Here is a 25,384-nt window from a genome sequence, read left to right on the forward strand (position 1 = left end):
CATTCTATCTCTTCTCCACACTTACCAATAGGAGGAAAGATGATGGAAATATAGAACATCCTCAATCAGCTAAGAGCTTCAGGACCATACATTACAGTATTGATACCACTTTAGAAAAGAGACAAACCAGGACAAGTGCTCCTTGGAAGAGCAAGCACATGTTGGGCACTCCAAGTTTATGTTTTTAATGACGGAATAGTTAATAAGAGCCAAGTTTACTATGTGCCAAGAAGTGAACAAAGTTAGGTTATATGAAAGATAGCAAAGAGATGAAGAAACAGACTCAGAAGAGACAAGCAATTGCTCTAAGTCATTCACATACAGTTGTATGTATCTGAGCTAGAATTTGAACCTGGAGAGTATGACTCTAGAGCATGTACTTATTGTAAATGGTTGAGTATGAACCCTGAAGCCAACTGTCAGAGTCTAGTTCCTGCCCCTGCCGTTTACTAAGACAATAATAGCAATACTTACATGAAAGGATTATTATGAAAATTAAATAAGTTAATATATATAAAGCCTTAGATCGATCAGTGTCTGGCACATAGTAAATGTTGTATATTAGCTATTATTATTTAAATAAATGGACTCCCAAACAAATGAATGAATATATCTGAGACTTTCCCAAAGAAAGGAAAGTGGAGCCCAACAAACATTAAGAAATGTGTAACCAATTTGCCTAGGAACTTTATACCTGAGTACCATCACTAGCTATTCCTGCCCGGTATTCTAGCAAGGAGAGTAACAGCAGCAGCTAAATCTGAGGGAAGGCCTATGGCTGTAAGAGGGATAGAAAACTCATCTGGCTGCTCTTCTAGCAATACCTCATTTTTATAAATTCATGCAATTTTATGAAAGAGAGTATGGAAGCCTTAATAAAACATATTATCAGAACACTGCTTTTCTAATTTACAAGATTTAGTGCTGGAGGAGTTGGTATAGTTCCAAGTTAAAGGTCCTTTAATTAACGTATATGTACAAATTTAATCATGTGATGAACACAATTGTTTAAGCAGGTCAGACATATCTTTTCCAACTCAACTGTGAAACTCCTTAAATGTGTTTCACTTGATCCTCCACTAGATCATAAATTCTCTGAGGGTGGGACCAAAACATTTATGGAATTGAGCTGAATTTTCCTCTCCTTAATTCAGAGAGGTATTTAACTCTGTCCATGATTATTTCTCTGTAATATTGTCAGCTCTGTTCCTTAGTGAACAGGCACCAGATGACCTCATCACATCACGCATTTCCTTTGGAAATGCCATAGGCTTTTACATTCTTTTCTGTTACCAAATTTAAACACAAAATTATTTCAAAATGCCCTAAAAGCCTCAAGCTAAGGTAATCATTTATGTAGTAAATCATGGTTCACAAAAATAACATATTACACACCCATTTTAAATAGAGAAGTAAGTAATAGTAAAAACTGGAAACAACCATAATTTCCATGAAAAGAATGGTTAAATAAACTAAGCCCATGCTGAAAAAAAAAAAGATTTAAGAAAATTACAAAAAAAGAAGAATGACACAAAATAGAAGGATAACATGATTACAACCATGTAACACTATGCATACGTGTAGGCTAATACACAACTATGAAAATCATAGCACTAGAAAGGAGAGATGGTAAAATTTATTTTTTCCATCTTGATTTTCCTTTTTATTTAGTATTTATAATTATCTTTTTTAATGAAAAAAAACAGTTCAAAATATGGTATCATTCATGGTCAGGGCAGTTCCTTCCTTTGGAGGGCCTACCTATTCAGTGGACTTCACTGCAATAAATTAATGTCATAGGAATATTAAATGTGTGCCTCCATCAAAAATGTTTCAGTGAGCCTTCCCCTTCTAGCCATGACAGAAGAACAAAACATAATTTACCCTCCTACCTTAAATGACAGAACACTGGACAAAACAGATGAAATAACAACTATCAGACACTGGACAACAGGCATACAGAACTGTGATCCCTGAAGAAAAAAAACAAGGTGAGCCCTACGACTACCCCAGCTTACTGCATGGAGAAGTTTCTAGCCTGTGGGACAGGGAGGAGGAACCTATACAGAACCCAGAAGTCTTGGCAAACCAAAGACATAGAGACCAACACTTGGAGAGGCCAAGGCACCTAGAATTTGTGAGACAGAGTACTGTAGAAGAGGGAGTTTGACAAACTCTGGAGGTCTGTAGAAGGGTCCTCTTACATCTTTTGCTGAATACCGATGTGCATATATAGAAGAGGAAAATACTCAAGGCTGGGCACAAAGAACCACTGGAAAGGAAAAGAAATTGTTAAGCTCACAGAGGGCTCCACAAGTAAAATAATTTGTCTTTCCACCAGCAAGAGCAGAAAGACCTCCTCATACACTGGTTGTGAGACAGAGTCTGCAGATGGGTAATGCATTAGCAATGGGGCCAAATTAGCCTACATTAAAGATGGCTCTCAACCTCCCCTGACAACCCTTAAATGCAAACCTGAAAGGATTAAAACTGATTTCCAAATAATGTAACCACATTCTAGAACAAAGTTTAACATTATAAAATAACAAAATCTAGCACTCACAACATTAAAATCACAATGTCCAAAATCTAATTTAAAACTTACCAGGCATTCAAAGCAGGAAAATATGACCAAATAAGCAAGAGAAAAACCAGTCAATAGAAACAGATCTAAACATGAGAAACATTAGCAGAATTAGCAGAAAAGGACATTAAAACAACTACCGTAAATATGCTCCATATTCTCAGGAAGACTGAGGAAAATACAAATACAATGAGGAAAGAAATGGACATATTAAAAAGAAGTCCAAACAGAACTTCTGAAATGCACACTACACTGGATAAAATGAACTAAGATTAATGAGATTAACAGCATATTAAAAAATACAGAAGAGGGCGCCTGGGTGGCTCAGTTGGTTAAGCGACTGCCTTCGGCTCAGGTCATGATCCTGGAGTCCCGGGATCGAGTCCCATGTCGGGCTCCCTGCTAAGCAGGGAGTCTGCCTCTCCCTCTGACCCTCTTCCCTCTCGTGCTATTTCTCATTCTCTCTCTCTCAAATAAATAAATAAAATCTTTAAAAAAAAATAAAATAAAAAATAAAAAATAAAAAATACAGAAGAGGCATCCAAAATGGGAGGAAGAAGTAAGCTGTCACTATTTACATATGACATGATACTATTTATAGAAACACTAAAGACTACCAAAAAACTATTAGAACTAATAAATGAATTCAGTAAAGCAGCAAGATACACAATATACAGAAATCTGTGTTTCCATTCACTAGTAACCAATGATCAGAAAGAGAAATTAAGAAAACAATCCCATTTACAATTGCATCAAAAAGAATAAAATACCTAGGAAAAAATTTAAAAGGTAAAAGACCTGTACTCTGAGAATTATAAGACACTGGTGAAAGAAATTGAAGATGACATAAATGGAAAGATATACCATGCTCATGGATTGGAAGAATTAATATTGTTAAAATGTCCATACTACCCAAAGCAATCTACAGATTCAGTTCAATCCCTATCCAAATACCAATAGCATTTTTCACAGAAATAGAGCAAATAATCATAAAATTTGTATGGAACCAAAGACTCTGAATAGCCAAAGCAATCTTGAGAAAGAAGAACAAACCTGGAGGTATCATGCCTCCAGACCTCAAACTATACTACAAAGCTATAGTAATCAAAACAGCATGTTACTAGCACAAAAACAGACACATAGATCAATGAAACAGAGAATCCAGAAATAAACTCACATATATTAATCTATGACAAAGGAGTCAAGAATATACAATGGAGGGGCGCCTGGGTGGCTCAGTTGTTAAGCGTCTGTCTTCGGCTCAGGTCATGATCCCAAGGTCCTGGCATCGAGCCCCACATAGGGCTCCCTGCTGAGTGGGAAACCTGCTTCTCCCTCTCCCACTCCCCCTATTGTGTTCCTTCTCTTTCTGTGTCCCTCTCTGTCAAATAAATAAATAAAAGAAAAAAGAAAAAAAAAAGAATATACAATGGAGAAGAGACAGTCTCTTCAATAAATGCTGTTTGGAAAACTGGATAGCTATATGCAAAAAAAAAGAAACTGGACCACTTCCTTATACCATATACAATAAACTCAAAATGCATTAAAGACCTAAATGTAAAACTTGAAACCATAAAACTCCTAAAAGAAAATATAGGCAGTAGACTCTTGGACATCAATCTTAGCAATATTTTTTTGGGATCTGTCTCCTCAGGCAAAGGAGAAAAAAGGAAAAATAAACAACTGGGATTCCATCAAAATAAAAAGCTTTTGCATAGAGAAGGAAGGAAAACATCAACAAAACAAACCCAATGAATGGGAGAAGACATTTGCAAATTAATATCCAAAATATATAAAATATATAAAGAATTCCTATAACACAACACCAAAAAAACAATCTAATTAAATAATGAGTGGAAGACTTGAATAGACATTTTTTCAAAGAAGACATATAGATGGCTAATAGCCATGTGAAAAGATATTCAACACCATACTCATCAGGGAAATGCAAATCAAAACCACAATGAGATATCACCTCACCTGTCAAAATGGCTAACAACAAAAGACAAGAAATAACAAGCATTGGCAAGGATAGGATGTGGAGAAAAGGGAACCCTCACGCACTGTTGGTAGGAATGTAAATTAATGCAGCCACCATGGGAACATAATTTTTAAAGATTAAAAATTAAAAATAAAAACTACCATATGATCTAGCAATTCCCCTTCTAGGCATTTATCCAAAGAAAACCAAAACACTAATTTGAAAAGATATCTGCAACCCCATGTTCAGAGCAGCATCATTCGTAAGAGTCAAGACATGGAAACAATCTAAGTCGCTATCAACGGATGAATGAATAAAGAAGTTGTGGCATATATATACAATGGAATATTATTCAGCTATAAAACATGAGGAAACCCTATTTGTGACAATAGATGTACCCTAAAGACATTATTCTAAGTGAAATAAGTGACACAGAGAAAGACAAATACTGAATGATCTTACTTACATGTGTAATCTAAAAACAAAACAAACACAAACCCATAAAAAAAGAGATCTGACTTGGGGGTACCAGAGATGGAGGGTAGGGAGAGGGGGAATGGAGGAAGGTGGTCAAAAGATACAAACTTCCAGTTACAGAATAAAGAAGATAAATAAGGGATGGATACTCTACAACAGGAGGATTTAGCTAACACTGCTGTATGATATACAGGAAAGCTATTAAGACAGTAAAATCCTAAGAGTTCTCATCACAAGGAGAAAAAATTTTTTTCCTTTCTTCCTTTTTTCTTTTTATTGTATCTATGTGAAAAGATGGATGTTAGCTGAACCTACTGTGGCAATCATTTCACCATATATGTAAATCAAACCATCATTCTGTATGCCTTAATCTTCATAGTGATGTGTGCCAATTATTTTTCAATAAAACTGGGGGGAAAAATGAAGGTGTGCTGCCACTTCCAGCATGGCAGAGTAAAACCCACTACAGCCTCTCTCTCTTACTGATTACAGCTAAAAGTCCTGTACTGAATTCACAGAGTAACTACCTGGGGGCCCTAAAAATTAAGTATAAATAGATAGATTATAGAAGGGAGTCAAAACTTAGAGAAACACCCACAAAAGGAGTTTCAAGTTATCTTTTCTCCTATTTTTCTTTCAGGCTTTCACAGAGATGCATGGTGGAGAAGTTGGGTAGAAGGCTAAAACATCAATAGAAACCTCACCTTTCTGTAGACAGAAACCAGGAAAAGGGGCTTTTGCTGGTCAGAGAACACAGGGAATCCTGGACAAACCAGGAGAAAGTGTTCCCCTAATTCTGTATATAATAGTTGCACCATTCTCAGGCTCATGCCTGAGCTGAGCAAATATGGAACAAAGATACAAGCAACAAAGCAAAGGCTTTAAGAACTGAATGGATATTTGTTTGTTTGTTTTAAAGATTTTATTTATTTATTTTGACAGAGCGAGAGACAGCGAGAGAGGGAACACAAGCAGGGGGAGAGGGAGAAGCAGGCTTCCCGCCGAGCAGGGAGCCCGATGCGGGGCTCGATCCCAGGACCCTGAGATCATGACCTGAGCTGAAGGCAGACGCTTAATGACTGAGCCACCCAGGTGGCCCCTGAATGGATATTTGGTGGGGTTTTTGTGTGTGTGTGTTTTAAAGATTTTATTTATTTTTTATTTATTTGACAGGGAGAGAGAAAGAGAGCAGGGAGGGACGGGGGGAAGGGAGAAAGAATCTGAAGCAGACTCCACACTGAGTGAGAGGCCTGACGTGGAGCTTGATCCCACGACCTGGAGATCATGACCTGAGCCAAAACCAGGAGTCAGACCCTTAAGAGAATGAGCCACCCAGGCACCCCCTGAATGGATATTTGAATGACAGTCCAAGCCTCAACTAACCCTTGAGTGGTACATGTGTGGACAAGATCCAAAGCAGCACAGAAAAGGCTCTGAAAACTAAACTGGTATTGGAACTACAACCCACAGAGGTGAGGCAGAACTTGTAGTCTAACCCCATCTGGGTTGACTGCCTCCAAAAACCAAATAAACAAATCTCCAGAGGATTATAATTGAACCCTGAGTCTACACAACGTAACATTAAAAATGTCCAAGATGTAATCCAAAATTATTCAATTATTCTCACAGGAGTCAGTGAACCTAAAGATAGAATAGTAGAAACTATTAAATAAGAAGAACAGAAAAAAATGGGAGTAACCAAATAATGCTTCAGGGAAGAGGGATAATATCAAAAAGCCTAACATCTGTGTAATTGTAGTCCAAGAAAAGGAAGAAGAAAGAACTTGGAGCAGAAAAAATTTAGTAGGGGTGCCTGGGTGGTTTAGTCATTAAACGTCTGCCTTCAGCTCAGGTCATGATCCCAGGTCCTGGGATCAAGCCCCACATTGGGATCCCTGCTCAGTGGGAAACCTGCTTCTCCCTCCCCCACTCCCCCTGCTTGTGTTCCCTCTCTCACTGTCCCTCTCTGTCAAATAAATAAATAAAATCTTTAAAATTTTTTTTAAAAAATTTAAAAAAAGAATGGCCAAAAACTCCCAAATTTAGTAGAGTCAAGAAGCTCAGCAAATCCCAAACAGGATGAACTCACAGAAAAACCATGCCTAGACATATCATAATCAAACTGCTAACAGCCAAAGATAAGGGAAAAAATCCTTAAAAGAACCTAGAGAAAAACAACATATTACAAACAAGGAAAAAAAACTATTAAAATGACCATAGACTTATTTTCAGAAACCATGGGGACCAGAAAAAGAGGAATACCATCTTCAAAATACTTAAAGACAAGAACCTATCAACTCAAATTCTAAATCCAGCAAAAATACCTGAGAAATTAAGGAAAATTTTTATTTTTATTTTATTTTTTTTAAAGATTTTATTTATTTGAGAGAGAGAGAATGAGAGATAGAGAGCACGAGAGGGAAGAGGGTCAGAGGGAGAAACAGACTCCCTGCCGAGGAGGGAGCCCGATGTGGGACTCGATCCCGGGACTCCAGGATCATGACCTGAGCCGAAGGCAGTCGCTTAACCAACTGAGCCACCCAGGCGCCCAAGGAAAATTTTTAAATCTTGTCACCAGGAGGCCTGCTCTAAAGGAATTGCTAAAGAAAACTTTTAAGGCTGAGAGAAATAATACCAGAAGGAAGTTTGAATCTTCTGGAATAAAAAGAGTAACAGAAATGGAAAATATCTATGTAAATATAAAATATTTTTCTCTCTGAAATTTTTAGAATAAGGATGATAGTCACAAGGAAAAATTATAGCATTGTCTGGTAGAGTTTTCAATGTATGTACATGTAATACATACGACAACTATATCATCAAAGTAAGTGTGGGGGTTGGTGATTACAGAACACTATCTAGTAGAAAACTCTTATATTTTATTGAAGTGATAGAACACTGGGAGGGCCTGGGTGGCTCAGTCCGTTAAGCATCCAACTCTTGACCTCAGTTCAGGTCTTGATCTCAAGGTCATGGGTTTCAAGCCCCACAACGGGCTGCATGCTGGGCGTGGAGACTACTTAAAAAAAAAAAAAAAGAGAGAGAGAGAGAGCCATGTTAAACATAAAAATATAGATAAGTTAATAGTAAAAGGATAGAAAAAGGTAAACATGGAGGGGCGCCTCGGTGGTTCAGTCGTTAAGCATCTGCCTTCGGCTCAGGTCATGATCCCAGGGTCCTGGGATCGAGCCCCACATTGGGCTCCCTGCTCCGCGGGAAGCCTGCTTCTCCCTCTCCCACTCCTCCTGCTCATGTTCCTGCTCTCGCTGTGTCTCTGTCAAATAAATAAATAAAATCTTTAAAAATAAATAAATAAATAAGGGAAATATGGAGACACTAAGCAAAAAACAAAAACCAGGGGTGCCTGGCTAGCTCAGTCGGTATAGCATACAACTCTTGATCTCAGAGTTGTGGGCTTCAGCCCCACATTGGGTATAGAGATTAAAGATAAAATCTTTGAAAAACGGGGGAAAAAAGAGAAAAACCACAATGGCTGTATTAATATCAGACCAAACAGACTTCAGAATGAGGACTATTACCGGAGATAAAGAGGGACATTACACAATGATAAAAGGGTTAACTCACCAAGATATGATAATCCTAAATGTGTACACATGTGACAGCAAAACTATAAAATATATAAACCAAAAAGCGAAAGAACTGAAAAAATAAACAAACCTACAATTAGAGTTAGAGACTGCAACAGTCCTCTCTGTCCCTTTAGAACAAGTACACAAAAAAATACGTGAAAACAGAGACCGTATCAAACAACTTGACCAAACTGAAACTTACAGAACAGTCTACTCCAAGAGCAAAATCAAGTGCAGAAGAGTCATTTACCAGGATGGACCATATTCTGGGCCATAAAACAAATCTCAATAAATTTCAAAGGACTGAAATCACATAAAGAATATCCTTGGAGCAAAATAGAATTAAACTAAATATTACTAACAGAAAGATACCTGAAAAAATTTAAAAATCCCCAAATTGGGTGCCTGGGTGGCTTAGCTGGTTAAGCGTCTGCCCTGGGCTTGGGTCATGATCCCAGGATCCCAGGATCCAGCCCTGTGTTGGGCTCCCTGCTCAGCAGGGAGCATGCTCCTCCCTCTCCCTCTGCCACTCCCCCTGCTTGTGCTGTCAAATAAATGAATAAAATCCTTAAAAAAATTAAAATAAAATTCCCCAAATATTTGTAAATTAAACAAAATAGTCCTAAATAATCCAAAGGTCAAAGAAGAAATCACAAGGGAAATCAGAAAGGATGCTGAACTTGAACAACATAAACACAACAAATGAAAATGTTTGAGATACAACTAAAGTAGTATTTGGAGGGAAATAGATAAGGACTGAGTATCTGTATTAGGAAAAAACAAAAGTCTCATATGAATGACCTAAACTTTCATCTTAAGAAACTAGCAAAACTCAAAGGAAGCAACAAGAAGGAAATTAAGAGCAGGAATCTATGAAATAGAAAACTAAAAACCAAGAGAGACAAAACAAACAAAAAACCACTATGAAACCAAAAGCTAGTTCTTTGAAAAAAAAAAATCAATAAACCTGAAAAACATATAGCCAGACTGACCAAGAAAAAGAAAAGACATAAGTTATCAAAATCAGGAATGAAAGAAAGAAAAGACTCTACAGACATTAAAAATGAATATTACAGTGGTGCCTGGGTGGCTCAGTTGGTTAGGCAACTGCCTTTGGCTCGGGTCATGATCCTGGAGTCCCAGGATCAAGTCCTCCATCAGGCTCCCTGCTCAGCAGGGAGTCTGCTTCTCCCTCTGACCCTCCTCCCTCTCATGTGCTCTCTCTCTCATTCTCTCTCAAATAAATTTTTTTAAAAAATGAGTATTACAAACAACTATATGCCCATAAAACCTATGAGTTAATGAAATAAAACAAATTCCTTGAACGATACAACCTTCCAAAAGTCACTCTGAAGAAACAGATAATTTAAATAGTCTTAGATCTATTAAAGAAATTGGGTTTATAGTTACAAACCTTCCAAGAAAGTAAATTCCAGGCCCAGCTCGCTTCACTGACAAATTCTACCAAATATTTAGGAAAAAAAAATAATACCACCTCTAATCAAATTCTTCCAGAAAATAGATGAGAGAATTATATGAGGTCAACATTACCTGATACTAAACCCAAAAAATGACATTATAAGAAAATAAAATTACAGACCAATATCCCTCATGAATATGGGCAAATAAAATCCAGCAACACATAAAAATGATACTAAGTTTAAAAAAAAGATAGGAGTGCGTGGGTGGCTCAGTTAGTTAACATCCGCCTTTGGCTCAGGTCATGATCTCAGGATCCTAGGATTGAGCCTTGCTCAGGCTCCCTGCTCAGCAGGGGAGTCTGCTTCTCCCTCTCCCTCCACTGCATGTGCTCTGTCATGCACCCTTTCTCTCTCAAATAAATAAAATCTTTTAAAAAATTAAAAAATTAAAGAAATAATAAGTTACAATCATGTGGGGTTGGTTCAACATTCAAAAATTAATCACTATATCAACAGTTTATAGTAGGAAAACCATGTTATCATCTCAATAAATGCTAAAATTTTTAAGATTTTATTTATTTTATTAAAAAAAGAGAAAACATGCACGTGAGTGGGGGGAGGGGAGAAGGAGGGGGAAGAATCCCAAGGAACCTCCACACTGAGCTTGGAGCCCAACACAGGGCTTGACTTCACAACCCTGAGATCATGACCTGAGCCAAAACCAAGAGTTGGATGCTCAACTGACTGAGCCACCCAGGTGCCCCGTGCTAAATTTTTTTTAGAGATTCATTTATTTATTTATTTGAGAGAGACAGAGAGAGCATGAGTGGGACGGGGGCAGAGGGAGAAGCAGACTCCTTACTGGCCAGGGAGCCCAGTGGGTCTCGATCCCAAGACCCTGAGATCATGACCTGAGCCGAAATCAAGAGTCAGATGCTTAACTGACTGAGCCATCCAGGCGCCCCTATGCTAAAATTTTAAAACAGAATCTGACATTCATTAATGAGAATAACTCTCAGGAAACTAGAAACAAAAGGGAATTTCTTCAGCCTGATAGAGGGCATCTATGAAAAAACCAATAGCTAATGTCACACTTAATGAAGTACTGAATCCTTATTATCTTAAGATTGGTAAAAAGGCAAGTATATCCATTCTCACCACTCTGATTTAATATACTACTAGAGGTCCTAACCAGTGAAATAAGACAAGAAAAAGAATTAAATGGCATACAGATTAGAATGAAAGGAATAATAAAACTCTTTTATTCCCAAACTACATAGCTATTTACATAGAAAATTCTAAAAAGATTACAAACTACTAAATCTAATAAGTGAGTTTACCAAGATGACAAATTCGGAAATCAATAGTCTTTCTATATATTAGCAATGAGCAAATAAAAATTGAAATTCTAAAAAATACCATTTTCAATAGCACCAAATTCCATGAAATGGGCTGAGATAAATTTAATAAAATATGTGCAATATGTTTGATGAAAAAAATCAAAGAAGACGTCAATAAATATTCACGGGCTATAAGATGTATTACTAAGATGTCAATTTTTCCCAAAATGATCTATAGATTCATAAAATTTTTTTAAAAAAGATATTTATTTGAGAGAGAGAGAAAAAGACAGAGGGAGAGAGCACAAGCAGGGGGAGGGGCAGAGGAAGAGGAAGAAGCAGACTCCCTGCTGAGCAGGGAGCCCAGCAGGGCTCAATCCCATGACCTGAGATCATGATCCAAGCCCAAGGCAGACACCTAACCAACTGAGCCACCCAGGCACCCCTAGATTCATCATAATCTAAAATCAAAATTTTAAAAAACCTTAATCAAAATTCCAGTAGGGTTTTAACAAAAACACACTTAAATTTATATGAAAAAGTATCTAAGATAGCTAAAACAATTTTGAAACAGAAGAACACAGTTGAGGAGCACCTGGCTGGCTCACTCAGTGGAGCATGAGGCTCTTGATCTCAGGGCTGTGAGTTCACGTCCCACATTGGCTATAAAAGATTACTTAAAAATAAAATCTTTAAAAAAATCTTGGGGTGTGTGGGTGGCTCAATCAGTTAGGCATCAAGCTCTCAATTTCAGCTCAGGTCATGAACACAGGATTGTGAGATGAAGCTCCGCATCGGGATCCAGGCTCAGCGAGGAATCTGCTTCTCTCCTTCTCCTTCTCCCTCTCTCTCTGGCCCTCCTCCCGCTCACACTCTCTCTCTCTCTAAAACAAAACACTTAAAATCCTTTAAAAAAAAAAAACAACGTTGAAGGACTCACACTATCTCTTTCAAGACTTACTTTTATAGCAATCAAGAAGTCAGTGTTATTTGTGAAAGGAGAGACACATATAGCAACAGAATAGAATATTTACATATGTAAAGTCACTTGATTTTTGACAAAATCAATTCAATGGAGAAAGTCTTTTTTTTGTTGTTTTTTAAGATTTTATTTGTTTGACAGAGAGAGAGACAGCCAGAGAGGGAACACAAGCAGGGGGAGTGGGAGAGGGAGAAGCAGGCCTCCCACAGAGAAGGGAGCCCAACGTGGGGCTCGATCCCAGGACCCCGGGATCATGACCTGAGCCGAAGGCAGACATTTAATGACTGAGCCACCCAGGCTCCCCCATGGAGGAAGTCTTTCAACAAATGGTGCTGAAACAAGTGGACATGCATAGTCAAAGCATGAACCCCAATCCAAACCCAGCAGTATATAGAGAAATTAACTTGCACTGAATCTCAGATCTAAATGTCAGGTACTAAAACTATAAAACTTCTAGAAAAAAGAGAGAGAATCATTTTATCTTTGGGTTAGAGAAAGATTTCTTAGATATTACACGAAAAGCACAAACCCATAAAAGAAAAAGTTAATAAACTGTATTTATCAAAATTAAAAACTTCTTCGATAGTTTGCAACTGAGTCCAAGAAAAATGGAAATCTGCTAGCTGGATTTTAACAAAAATCTTTCCCTAATTGGTGGATGAGACTGAAAAATAAAATGGGGCGCCTGGGTGGGTCAGGTGGTTAAGTGTCCAACTCTTGGTTTCAGCTCAGGTCATGATCTCAGGGTCATGCGATCAAGCCCCGCATCAGGCTCCATGCTTAGCACGGAGTCTAGTCAAGATTCTTTTCCCTCCCTCTCCCTTCTCCTCTACTCCTCCCCCTGCTCAAGCTCACGCATGCTCCCTCTCTCTCTCAAATAAATAAAATTTAAAAAAAAAGAAAAGAAAAAACAAACAAAAATGTCTTCAATAGACATTGTTAAGAAAATGAAAATACAGGGATGCCTGGGTGGCTGAGTGGGTTAAGCATCTGCCTTCAGCTCAGGTCATGATCCCAGGGTCCTGGGATCAAGTCCGGCATTGGGCTCCTTGCTCAGGGGGGAGCCTGCTTCTCCCTCTGCCTGCCGCTCCTGTGCTCTCTCTCTCTGACAAATACATAACAAAATCTTAAAAAAAAAAAAAAGAAAATGAAAATACAAGCTAAAATCTGGGAGAAAATATTTCCAAAACACATAACTGATAAAGGACTACTGTGCAAAATATACAAAGAAACCTCACATCTCAAAAACAAAAAACAACCAATTCTCCTTAGAGGAGAACTCTAAATAATCTATGTAGATACTCTCCCCTCAAGGAAGTGGAGCTTAACCTCCCCACCCCCACTACCAACTTCAGTGCTGAGTGTATTTAGTGACTTGCTTCCAAAGAACAGAGTATGAAAAGGGAGGAAAAACCACAACTCTGCAGTGGAGAAACTTTGCAAATAGTACCCTAACCAAGTGATAAAGGTTAATATCGCCAGTGATAAGTCATGTTGATAACATAACATCCAAATGTTATGGAAAGGCCACTTTGACTTTGTGGCATTCTTCCTGAAAACCCAGGACCCCAGTCCAACCCTGAGTAAATCATGAGAAAGACCAAAATTGAGCAAGAGTCTCCTGAAAACTGTCAAGGTCATGAAAAACAAACACTAAGAAACTGTCAGACAAGAAGAGACTAAAGAGATATTAGAACTACATGTAAAATAGATGGAATCCTGGAATACAGTAAGGACATCAGAAGAAAAATTAATAGAATCCAGGGGCACCTGGTGGCTCAGTCGTTAAGTGTCTGCCTTCGGCTCAGGTCATGATCCCAGGTCCTGGGATCGAGCCCCGCATCAGGCTCCCTGCTCCATGGGAAGCCTGCTTCTCCCTTTCCCACTCCCCCTGCTTGTGTTCCCTCTCTCGCTGTGTCTCTCTCTGTCAAATAAATAAATAAAATCTTTAAAAAAAATTAATAGAATCCAAATAAAGTCTAGAGTTTAGTTTGTGTGTGGGTGGTAGGAAAAAAAACACATATCATAAAATTTACTGTCTTAGCCATTTTTAAGTGTATTATTCAAAAGTGTTAAGTATGCTTACATTGTTGCAAAACAGATCTCCAGAACCTTGCAGAACTGAAGCTCTATACCTGTTAAACAACCACCTTTGCACCCTGCCCCCATCCCTTGGTAACCACCATTCCATCTTCTATATCTACAAATTTGACTATTTTAGATACCTCACGTAAGTGGGACCGTACAATATTGTCCTTTTGTGGACTGGTTTATTCACTTAGCATGATATTCTCAACGTTCATCCACACTGTAGCATGTAACAGATTTCCTTCCTTTTCAAGGCTGCATATATCCATTCATCCATTAATGGACATTTGGGTTGCCTTCATCTCTTGGCTATTGTGAATAGTGCTCCTATGAACATGGGTATGCAGTATTTTTTTTTTAATGGGCAAAAGATCTTCAAAACCAAAGAAGATGGCAAGTAAGAACAGAAAAGATGTTCAACATCATTATTCATTAGGGAAATTCAAATTAAAACCATAACGAGATATTCCCACACACCTGTAAGAAGCCAAAAACAAACCAACCAACCAAAAACCAGTACTGGCCGGAGGGACTATAACTCATATATTGCTGAAGGGAATGTAAAATAGTACATCTCTTTGGAAAACAGTCTGGTGTTATTCTTTATAAGAAACATATACTTGGGCACCTGGGTGGCTCAGTTGGTTTGGCAACTGCCTTCGGCTCAGGTCATGATCCTGGCGTCCTGGGATTGAGTCCCGCATCGGGCTCCCTGCTCAGTGGGGAGTCTGCTTCTCCCTCTGACCCTCCCCCCTCTCATGTGCTCTCTCTCTCTCTCTCTCTCATTCTCGCTTTCTCAAATAAATAAATAAAATCTTTAAAAACAAAAAAGAAACATACACTTAACCATGACAGCCAAAAACCCATTCAGAGGTATGTAACCAAGTGAAATGAAAGCCTGTGTTCACATAAAACCCTGCACAATGATGTTCACAGGGGCTTCATTCATAATCGTTAAAAACTGGAAACCTCCCAAATGTCCTTCAACCGAGAAATGGATAAACTAAGCTGGCATAGTCCTACAACGGGTATTATTCCATGATAAAAAGGAATAAACAGGGGCGCCTGAGTGGCTCAGTCATTTAAGCGTCTGCCTTTGGCTCAGGTCATGATCCCAGGGTCCTGGGATCAAGTCCTGCATCAGGCTCCCTGCTCGTGCTCTCTCTCGCTCTCTCAAATAAATATTTTTTTTTAAAAAAAGGAATAAACTACTGATACATGCATCAACAGGGATGAATTTCAAATAAATTACTATGTAAAAGAAGCCAGATTCAAAAGACTATACAATCTCATCTTTGGTGTTTTTTTTGAAAAAACAAAACTATGAAAAAAAGGAAAAAGAAAAACTCTGACACCAGGAAACAGATTCGTGGCTGCTGAGGGTTTAGGGTGAGTGAAGGAGTTGACCTCACAAGAGCACAAGAGACATTTCCGGGATGATGAAACTCTTTTATATCTTGATTTTTTGTGATAATTATACTTTTATACACATTTGTCAAAACTCAGAACTGCACATTAAAAACCATACATATAAATTATACCTTTAAAAACTTGACTTAAAAAACTAAATGTTTTTGGGGCGCCTGGGTGGCTCAGTTGGTTAAGTGACTGCCTTTGGCTCAGGTCATGATCCTGGAGTTCCAGGATCGAGTCCCGCATCGGGCTCCCTGCTCAGCGGGGAGTCTGCTTCTCCCTCTGACCCTTCCCCCTCTCATGTGCTCTCTCTCTCAAATAAATAAATAAATAAATAAAATCTTAAAAAAAAAAAAAAAAAAAACACCTAAATGTTTTAGGGCACCTGGGTGACTCAGTCAGTTAAGCATCTGCCTTCGGCTCAGGTCATGATCCCAGGGTCCTGGGAACAAGTCCTGCATCGGGCTCCCTGCTCAGCAGGGAGTCTGCTTCTCCCTCTGACCCTACCCCCTGCTCGTGATCTCTCTCTCACTCTCTCTCTCAAACACATAAATAAAATCTTAAAAAAAAGTTTTTTCATCATACTTTATACAAAATGGAAAGCACTGAAACATGCTCTTTGCTGTGTTTCATTTAGTGAAATTTTTCATTTTCCTATTTGTGATCTCCTGGTTCACATTTTAATTGCCTTGGCAGATTTGAGCATGCCCAGATATCCTCTCTTATCTTGTTGCTGTAGCTACAAGGGCTTACCTCATTTGACTATGCACATGGCCCAGTTGAGTAGGTATGTCAGGCTTCTATAAAATATCTCCCCCACTCCAACTCTCCTTCCTTTCCTCATTGAAAGACATATTTATTCATCTATAAATGGATGCTAAGGCCTCTGAGGCAGCTCTTCACCCTTGGAAAATTTTACATTCTTGAAAACAAAGATATTAATAAAGCTGGGTGGACACAAAACCACATTAGGAACACTGAGAATTTGGCAATAGAAGTCTGCTAAAGGGTTCTCATGGAAGACTTCCTAGCTTCTAAAAAAAGACCATGTGTCTTGATATGACAACTGGAACTTGTTATTCTCAGGAGAGCTGACCTGATGCTAAAGCTATTATACTAAGAAAGAAAGTGGAGAAACAGAAAACACCCAGGTCCTTGAGCATCAGATCACATCTTTCTGGAAGTGTCATTCCTTAGAATTCTTGCAAAGTGAAATAATTTTCCTATTGTTCAAGGTAGTTTAAGTCAGAGTTTTTTGATACTTGCAGGTGAAAACATCCTACTAATACAAGGCCCTACTCCCACTGCCTAAGATGTCATAGCAAAGCTATATGTGGTTCTTAAAAGTTTTCTCTACTGCTCTAAAAAAGAAAATCTATTAGAAAAACATTTTGTCAGGGCGCCTGGGTGGCTCAGTCGTTGAGCGTCTGCCTTCGGCTCAGGTCATGGTCCCAGGGTCCTGGGATGGAGCCCCACATCGGGCTCCCTGCTCGGCGGGAAGCCTGCTTCTCCCTCTCCCACTCCCTCTATTTGTGTTCCCTCTCTCTGTGTGTCTCTCCCTGTCAAATAAATAAAATCTTTATCAAAAAAAAAAGAAAAAGAAAACAATTTTGTCCTTCTAGGCAATCCTTCTTTTCTACTGTTTGCTTCTACTCTTTCTCCTAGTACTTGTTCCAAATCCCCTCTAGTTTGCACATGATATGGGAGAGAGTTTTTATTAACAGTCCCAACAAAAGGGATAAAGCAAACCAATCTGTAGTGACAGGAAGCAGACTGGTGGTTGCCCAGAGATAGAAAGCAAGGGATAGAGGTGGTAAGAGGTGGTAGGAGGGACATAAGGGGATAAAGGAAACTTTTGGTAGGTGATGGATATGTTCATTATCTTGAGTGTAGTGAAAGCTTCGTGTATATAAATATATATATATGTCAAAACTTATCAAAAATTGCATACTTTAAACAAGTGCAGTTTATTATATATCAATTATACCCCAATAAAGCTAGTAAGTGAGGATTTGGGGTTTTTTTTTAAAGCTTTAGTGAGGGGCTGTTTCTGTGCAATCTACAGAAACCTTTCCTGACCTTTCAAATTCCAGGCAGGTTTGTAGACTCTTCACTCATATTTACAGGAATACATGTCCTCTTTCAGAAATAAGTTATATTTACTATGGCCACAGAGTAAATTTTCATTGAGCCAATCACCAAAAGGATGGCAAGAGAGATTTTTATCTACTGCCCACTTCTTCTTGTAGGTTATGCTAAAAATACGTAGGTACATTAAAACTCTTTAAAATCCTGTACCTTCTCAAATCACACAATGTTCCTTTGGGATCCAAGCTCTTCTATTTGCCGCTGTCAATTTCCACCCACTCTTTCACTCCCATCTCACTGGCAGTCACTAAATCCACAAGCCTCCCTTTCTTTCTCTCACACAAACATAAGGGCTATAGGGCTGCTAACCAGCTTTGTCCTGAGATGAATTTTGAGTTTCCAAAAGCAAAGAACTCCACATATAACTTCCTATTGCCTGAGAAGAGACTTCTAGATTTCTGTGCCAAGCAGGAAACCAAGCAACTAGAAGAGAATCTTTCGTAGTCTTCTCCTCTTACATGCCAAAAATCGCAGCTGATGGCGGGGAGGGGAGTAAAAAGAAAAGACAGCTTACCCATAGAGTAGAGGTTGTCAAAGCTCTGGTGCATGCGGATAATCTCATAGTAGAGTTCATCATAGCTGCTGGGAGTGGGCAGGAATGTGTCGCCGTATGTGATAAACATATTAAATAGGTTCACAATCTAAAAAAGAAGCAAATGGGGTGCCTGGGTGGCTCAGTCAGTTAAGTGTCTGCCTTCGGCTCAGGTCACCCCGCATCGGGCTCCCTGCTCAGCAGGAAGCCTGCTTCTCCCTCTCCCACTCCTCCTACTTGTGTTCCCTCTCTCGCTGTATCTCTCTCTGTCAAATAAATAAAATCTTTAAAAAAAATAAAAATAAAATAAAATAAAATAAAAAAGCAGCAAAAGCCCATACACAGGCATCGCACTATGAAGACCAGAAGGGTACTATCAGTAGCATACTGTAGCCAGTTCTTATTGGCTTGTAAGAACTGTTAAATTTGCAGGAATTTTGTGAGCTGGTTGTTTAACAAAAAAGCCTTTATTACAAATTGACATATAAACTTACAATTCAATAAATTACATTAAAATGAAGGTAATACTCAAACTTACAACTTCCTATTTTCTATCTTTTAGTATTATTTATGTTCTTGAGATTAATTTACGCTTCTTATACCTGTGTTGTGGGAATATCACATAATGGTGTGTTATTGTTCATCTCCCCAGCTCTGCATTCAACAATGTCACATTGTTAGCTTGAAATTGGCCATGATGGGAATAGTTGTACCATAGAAATCCACAAATGCTACAAATCAGGGCTTTTTCCCCTCAAATGTTAAACATTTATGAACACACTGGGTAACATCCTGAGAAGACAGTCAAAATGCACAATGCCCTTCTTCTACCCCAAATAACCAGTCAGATAAACAGGCATCTGTAATGTCCCTCTGAAACCAAGTGCAGCCATGATGGAACCATTCATCTGGCTGGGACACCTCCAGAGGCTTTGCTCTGTACCAACATAGAGACTATAGTAGCCTAATAGTTCAGTCTCTCACCGGGGACCAAGGTTCACAGAGATCTGACCCATACCTGTCCCTACCAAACAGTACATTCTCATGAAAGAGAAAGAGTCTCAAGTTTGCCAAAGACATAGGTGAGAGAGGAAGAGTGGGAAGCACCAGTATAGAGATTCAAATCCAAAAGGAAAATAAAGGCCTGACTCCCCCTATGCCTTAGTCCCCAGAATACTAGCTCCTGTTTCAACCTGGCCTATCTATCTTAGGGTATGGCTTCAGAAAAAGGGGAAAAATGTTTTTAATTGAAGTACAATTGACACATGTTATATTAGTTTCAGGTGTATAACATAGTGACTCAACAAGTCTATGCATCATGCTCTGCTCACCACAAGTGGAACTACCATTGGTCACCATGTAACACCATTACAACACCACTGACTATACTCCCTATGCTGTACCTTTTATTCCCATGACTTATTCTTTCCACAGCTAGAAGCCTGTACCTCCCACTTCCCTTAAGAAATATTTTTTTTGTTACTCACCATAAGGGCTAATGTAAAAATGTTGTGTTTGGCCAGAAGTACAGTCTCATTTGACATAAGGAACTTCAACAAATTTATCAAGGCTTTAAAAAAAAAAAAAGACATCAATAAGGTATTCAAAGAATAATTAATAAAGTTAAATCAAACAATGAAAATAGATTGAAGAAGTCCAAATAGGGCTAGAACAAGTAAGTCACAGCTACCAAGAATTTTTTAAAAGCAGGTAAGGCAGATGTATCTAAAGCAAGCAGTGACCTTCCCAAGCACATATCTGTTCATCTGCCCATAGAAGGTTTTTAAAAATCTACTTCTTTGTACCACTTTTTTTTTGATACTATTAGTTTATCATAAAAGAGAGACACAAAAATTACATGATGAAAGATTATACAACTTCACTGGAATGGGCAGCTTTACTTAATGCCATTTCAATAATGATTTCTTTCAGTCTACAAACTTTCTGAGAATGTCACCATCTCTAAATAAGAAATAATCCCTATCATCTAGAACTACTTTGGTGCTTCCATAATCTGAGAGAAGAACTTGATCTTGAACTTTCATACAAACTGGTTGAATTTCTCTACCCTTTCCTTTAGAGCCCAATCTAACAGCTACTACTGTTGCTTGCAATACAGTTCCCTGAGATTTTTCTGGAAGCGTAATGCCTCCTCTGGTTACAGTTTTGGCAGCTGTCCTTTCAACTAAAAGTTGGCCAAAAAGGGGAAGAAACTTTCTAAACACCTGTCCTGCCATGACTCCAGCTGCTGCAAGGGAGACCCACAGTTTGATCTCTTTGTGCCACTTCTTTAATAGCAATTAAGCTTGGAAATCTGACTACAAAAAGGACATCTTCGGGGCTCCTGGGTGGCTCAGACAGTTAAGCTTCTGATTCTTGGTTTTGGTTCTGGTCATGATCTGATGAATCCAGCTCTGTGCTCAGTGAGGAGTCTGCTTGAGATTCTCTCCCTCTGCTCTCTCCCCTCCTCTCTAAAATAAACAAACAAATGTTTAAAAAAGGGGGGGGCGCCTGGGTGGCTCAGTCGTTAAGCATCTGCCTTCAGCTCAAGTCACGATCCCAGGGTCCTGGGATCGAGCCGCACATCGGGCTCCCTGCTCCGCGGGAAGAGAGAAGCAGGCTTCTCTCACTCCCACTCCCCTGCTTGTGTTCCCTCTCTTGCTGTATCTCCCTCTGTCAAATAAATAAATAAAATCTTAAAAAAAAAAAAAAAGGACCTCTTAGTATTCCAAATTTACTCCCACACAGTGATTTCCCCACCAAATTTGTTCAATTTATAGATCAAAATGAGGATCCCCCTCTCATCCTAGGCTAATGGCATGTCATTTCACAATGTTTTAGCTATGCATTTGTTTCAAACATCATGGCTAAGAGGGGCATCTTTCAATTCTAACTGCTCACCAGATGTGCCAACTATATTGCACTTCAGCTCTGGATGGGAAGAGAGCTCATGAAGAGGAAAAAAAGCCTCTAACTGTTCAAACAAAAGTGCAGCTTACCCTTTCCTCTCTCAACCATGACAACATTTACCAAAAAGGTCCCCTTTCTCCCTGATATGCTTAATGAGGACTAAAACCCAGGTAACCTCAGTTAAAAGACTGACTGCCAAATACCTAGCTTAACACTGTAGGTATAAAGACATTTTTGCAAATAAATATTAAGCATAAAAGAAATCATCAGATGCCTGTTCTCTTTCGCCCACAACCATGAAGTAAATCCTACTTCTGTGCCCACCATGACTATTGCCACTGTACCTACCTCCCCTACTTGATGGGAAACTATGAAGAAGGGGTTCAGCAGCTGCAACCAATTGGTGGTCCTTCTGTCTTCTCCCCCTAAACCTTCTCTACTCCCACAGACACAAAAAAAGACTTGACCTCTCCTTTTCTAAGACCGTATCTGCTTCTTTGCCGGCAAAGAAGTCCATTCTCCCATGCTGTCTGAGCTTTGTGTGAAGTTTACTACCCTTCGAGAAGAGATGTGAGCTTTGATTTGAAACAGCAGGGAATGATGAGTAGGAGTAAGACTCTCCAGATACTTGCTGCCTGCCACACAACACTCCTTACTCTCAACCTCTGAAATCACAGGTACAGAAAAGAAACAGCAGGCAAGGAAAAGTACAAGGGCCTGTCTACGTTCTGTTTCTAAAGCCTGAATCTTCCCCTCAAATGGCAAAAAAGCCTTGCTAGAGATGAAGGTCACAGGCATCCTCATTTATGAACTCTTCACCCTTGCACTGACTCAAGTTCTCTGAGGTTTCATAATGGAAAGGCAAATGATAGGCAGCTGGCCCTTTTGATGTCTGTTAACAAGCAAACTGCTGGACTAGACCCCAAAAAAAGCTCCATAGGAGCCCATTCTGGATCACACGACCTGCTTAACTACTACCAGGAGCTCAGGGAATGAAGGGGACTAGCTAAAATCCATATAAAAATGACTAACCCAGCCCAAACCTCTCTCTTTAATGAAGATCATCTTGCGGAGTTATTTAAGGGCTGCCCACTCTACCCGCTACTCCCCGAGCTTATCAAGCCCTGTTAATGGGTAAATTACCTGACAATCAGACTCTAAAAACTCACAGGAGACAAGAGAAAAGGATGGGTAAGAGCACGTGGCACTGGGCAGAACAGCAAAACATAATGGCTGGAGAGAGACAAAACAGCTTTTGCACACATCCAATCAATGAGGGCTTCTGTCCCTAGCACACACAGCACAAAGATGCAGCCTCAGCAGTGGTTATGTGGTAATTAAGGAGCAGAAAACCTGGAGAAAAGGAAGTGGGAGCAATGATTTATTGCTCCTCTGCTGGACTACAGCTAGTTTTGATCTCTGGGATTCAGAGTCAGGGATGACAAAGTGATAAATAAAAGGGGAGAAAGAGAGCAATTCTGGCACAGGCCAAGAGGCAACCTGTGTCCCAACTACCACAGATATCAGTGAAGCCAAACAGTTCTGAGAAGGAGAATTCAGCACTGCAATACTCTGAGAGTCAATGCCAGGGAGAACCTGCATTCTACCCCTGGTAATTCAGGCAGACCCCTACTCCGCCCCCCACCCCAACCTCCAAAAAGGCCAGAGTTTTCTCACCTGGAAGTGGTCATTCTCTAGAGGAAATTTAATAGGCAGAGAAAATGAACAAAGCAACCTTAAAATTGGCTCCCACAAGCCTCTGACATCAGGGACCACAATTCCTCCCCAAGACGAAATGCCCCAACATCCCATGGAATAGTGCTTTTTGAAAATCCTTAATCATCACCCTGATTTTGCACTCATTCTGTCAACTGTTTGGTGTCCTCTACATCACCACACACACATGGTCTGCTATCCTTTGACCTGATGTATTGGAAGTTCTAAGTCTGTGAGGCTTCAGCATAGCTGATTTTTGGAACTAGAAAGGACTTTAGAGATCACGTAATCCAGTTCCTTCATTTTTGGATTAGAAAACACTTCTTCCCCCCACCACCCCAAGTACCTAGTGACTAATCTGAGACTAGAACCTGGTCTCCTGTTTAGCATTCTTTTTGCCATTCCACTAAGATTAAATAAAGGTGCCAGATGGAGTAAAATGTTAAAGGGAGGGAAGCTTACCTATAAATGGTGTGCTTAGATTTGCTGACTACACTGTTCCCAACATTTCTCTTGACTCTGGTTTATAACTTTCTCCACCTAATGGCTATTTCATGAATCTGGTCCACTCTTTCTCTTGGTCCTGAGCTACTTATTAAGAGTACAGGTGAATGGGGCGCCTGGGTGGCTCAATCGTTAAGCGTCTGCCTTCGGCTCAGGTCATAATCCCAGGGTCCTGGGATCAAGCCCCGCATTGGGCTCTCTGCTCAGCAGGAAGCCTGCTTCTCCCTCTCCGACTCCCCGTGCTTGTGTTCCCTCTCTCTCTGTCTCTTTCTGTCAAATAAATAAATAAATAATCTTAAAAAAAAAAAAAGTACAGGTGCTCAATACCTTGTTATTACCTTTTTACTGCCCATTCGCAACACTAAAAGACTCCCAAGTAGCTTCCCTCAGCATCAACTGCCTCAGCAGGGCCTCTGTATCTGCTCTCCTCACTCTTCTCTAGAGCTCACCTGTCACACACCTTTTTCCACTTTTCTCTGTTTCTGCCTCCTTTGTAGTATCAAAAGAAAGAAAGAAAGAAAGAAGAAAGAAAGAAAGAAAGAAAGAAAGAAAGAAAGAAAGAAAGAAAGAAAGAAAGAAAGAAAGAAAGAAAGGGGAAGGGAGGGAGGGAAAGAGAGGGAGGAGGGAGGGAGGATGGGAGGGAGGGAGGGAGGGAAGGAGAGACACAGCACGTAACTGTCAACTAAAACTGTTGCTATCCCCCTCGCTCAGCTTTGTCCTCTCTAAAACTAAGATCTGAACATGGAATGTGATTGGATCTGGACTTTAAAGGGAGCCAAGGGCACCTGGGTGGCTCAGTCAGTTAAGTGTCCAACTCTTGATTTCAGCTCAGGTCATGATCTCAGGATCGTGAGGTTGAGCCAGTGTCAGGCTCCCCACTCAGCAGGGAGTCTGCTGGAGATTCTCTCCCCCTCTCCCTTTGCCCCTCCCCCTGCTCGTGCGCACGCACATGCTCTCACTTGCCCTCTCTCTAAAATAAATAAATAAATCTTAAAAAAAAAGGGAGCCAAGATCCCCTTTCTTTATGCAAAATCAGAACTGAAACAAAACAAGACAAATACACTGGTATAAATAATTAACAGCCAGGCTTATTCATAAGCTGTTATGGTATAGAGCTATGCATAGGATTTAACTGCAGGCCAAAGAAGAGAACAGCTTCTTACCAGACAGGGGCAGGTCAAGGACAGTAGAGAACTGGCACTCGGGATCTCAGTGCCAACGCGTAAGTAGCACAGAGCTCATCCTGGCTGGCTCCTGACTCTCACCACTCTCCACATGCGCACACACACACACACACACACACACACACACAAATTTGCCCTTTATCCACTTGTCCACTTGGTGTCATCTGGGCACATGACCAACCAAACTGTTCCACAGATAGTCACAGAAGTAGTAGTACATAGAGAGAAGAGTTAAGGTAACTGTAAAAGATAAGAGGTTGGTTGTATAAACATAGCATTGTTAATTAGTCATATGTCTGTAAGAGTTTGGTATTAAGTACATGTTGTAGTCATTGTGGAGATAAGGGGAGCCGATGTCCTTTTTTTTAAAATATAACCTTTTGGTTTACCATGTTTCCAATTTTTTTGAAGATTTTTTTATTTTAGAGATAGAGGGAGAGAGAGAGAGTTGGGGCGGGGAGAAGCAGAGGGAGAGGGACAAGCAGACTCCCCACTGAGCGTGGAGCCCGACGAC

The 25,384-nt window shown here is 39.7% G+C and overlaps 2 protein-coding genes across 5 annotated transcripts in view; both read right to left on the bottom strand.

Moving 5' to 3' along the window:
• ARMH3 (armadillo like helical domain containing 3) overlaps nucleotides 1-25,384 on the bottom strand; it is a 181,469-nt gene that overhangs the window by 77,326 nt on the left and 78,759 nt on the right. For 3 of the 4 annotated variants that reach the window (XM_027593642.2, XM_027593658.2, XM_027593633.2), the window contains 2 exons: nucleotides 20,044-20,126; nucleotides 18,539-18,665 (listed from right to left, as the gene is read on the bottom strand). The exons of the other annotated variant lie outside the window; for it this stretch is intronic. In XM_027593642.2, the coding sequence (XP_027449443.1) occupies nucleotides 18,539-18,665; nucleotides 20,044-20,126 (210 nt within the window). The remainder of the gene's footprint in view (nucleotides 1-18,538; nucleotides 18,666-20,043; nucleotides 20,127-25,384) is intronic. 4 annotated transcript variants of the gene reach the window in all.
• Nucleotides 20,485-20,793, bottom strand: LOC113922025 (10 kDa heat shock protein, mitochondrial-like). Its single transcript, XM_035724203.1, has one exon. It carries the CDS (start codon nucleotides 20,791-20,793, stop codon nucleotides 20,485-20,487), a length of 309 nt encoding a protein of 102 aa, XP_035580096.1.

This window comes from Zalophus californianus, chromosome 15, assembly GCF_009762305.2.
Source record: "Zalophus californianus isolate mZalCal1 chromosome 15, mZalCal1.pri.v2, whole genome shotgun sequence".
Lineage (NCBI taxonomy): Eukaryota > Metazoa > Chordata > Mammalia > Carnivora > Otariidae > Zalophus > Zalophus californianus.

Bases quoted from the DNA above. Each gene is read 5' to 3' on its own strand.
- LOC113922025 (XM_035724203.1), bottom strand. From the start codon at position 20,793: ATGGCAGGACAGGTGTTTAGAAAGTTTCTTCCCCTTTTTGGCCAACTT.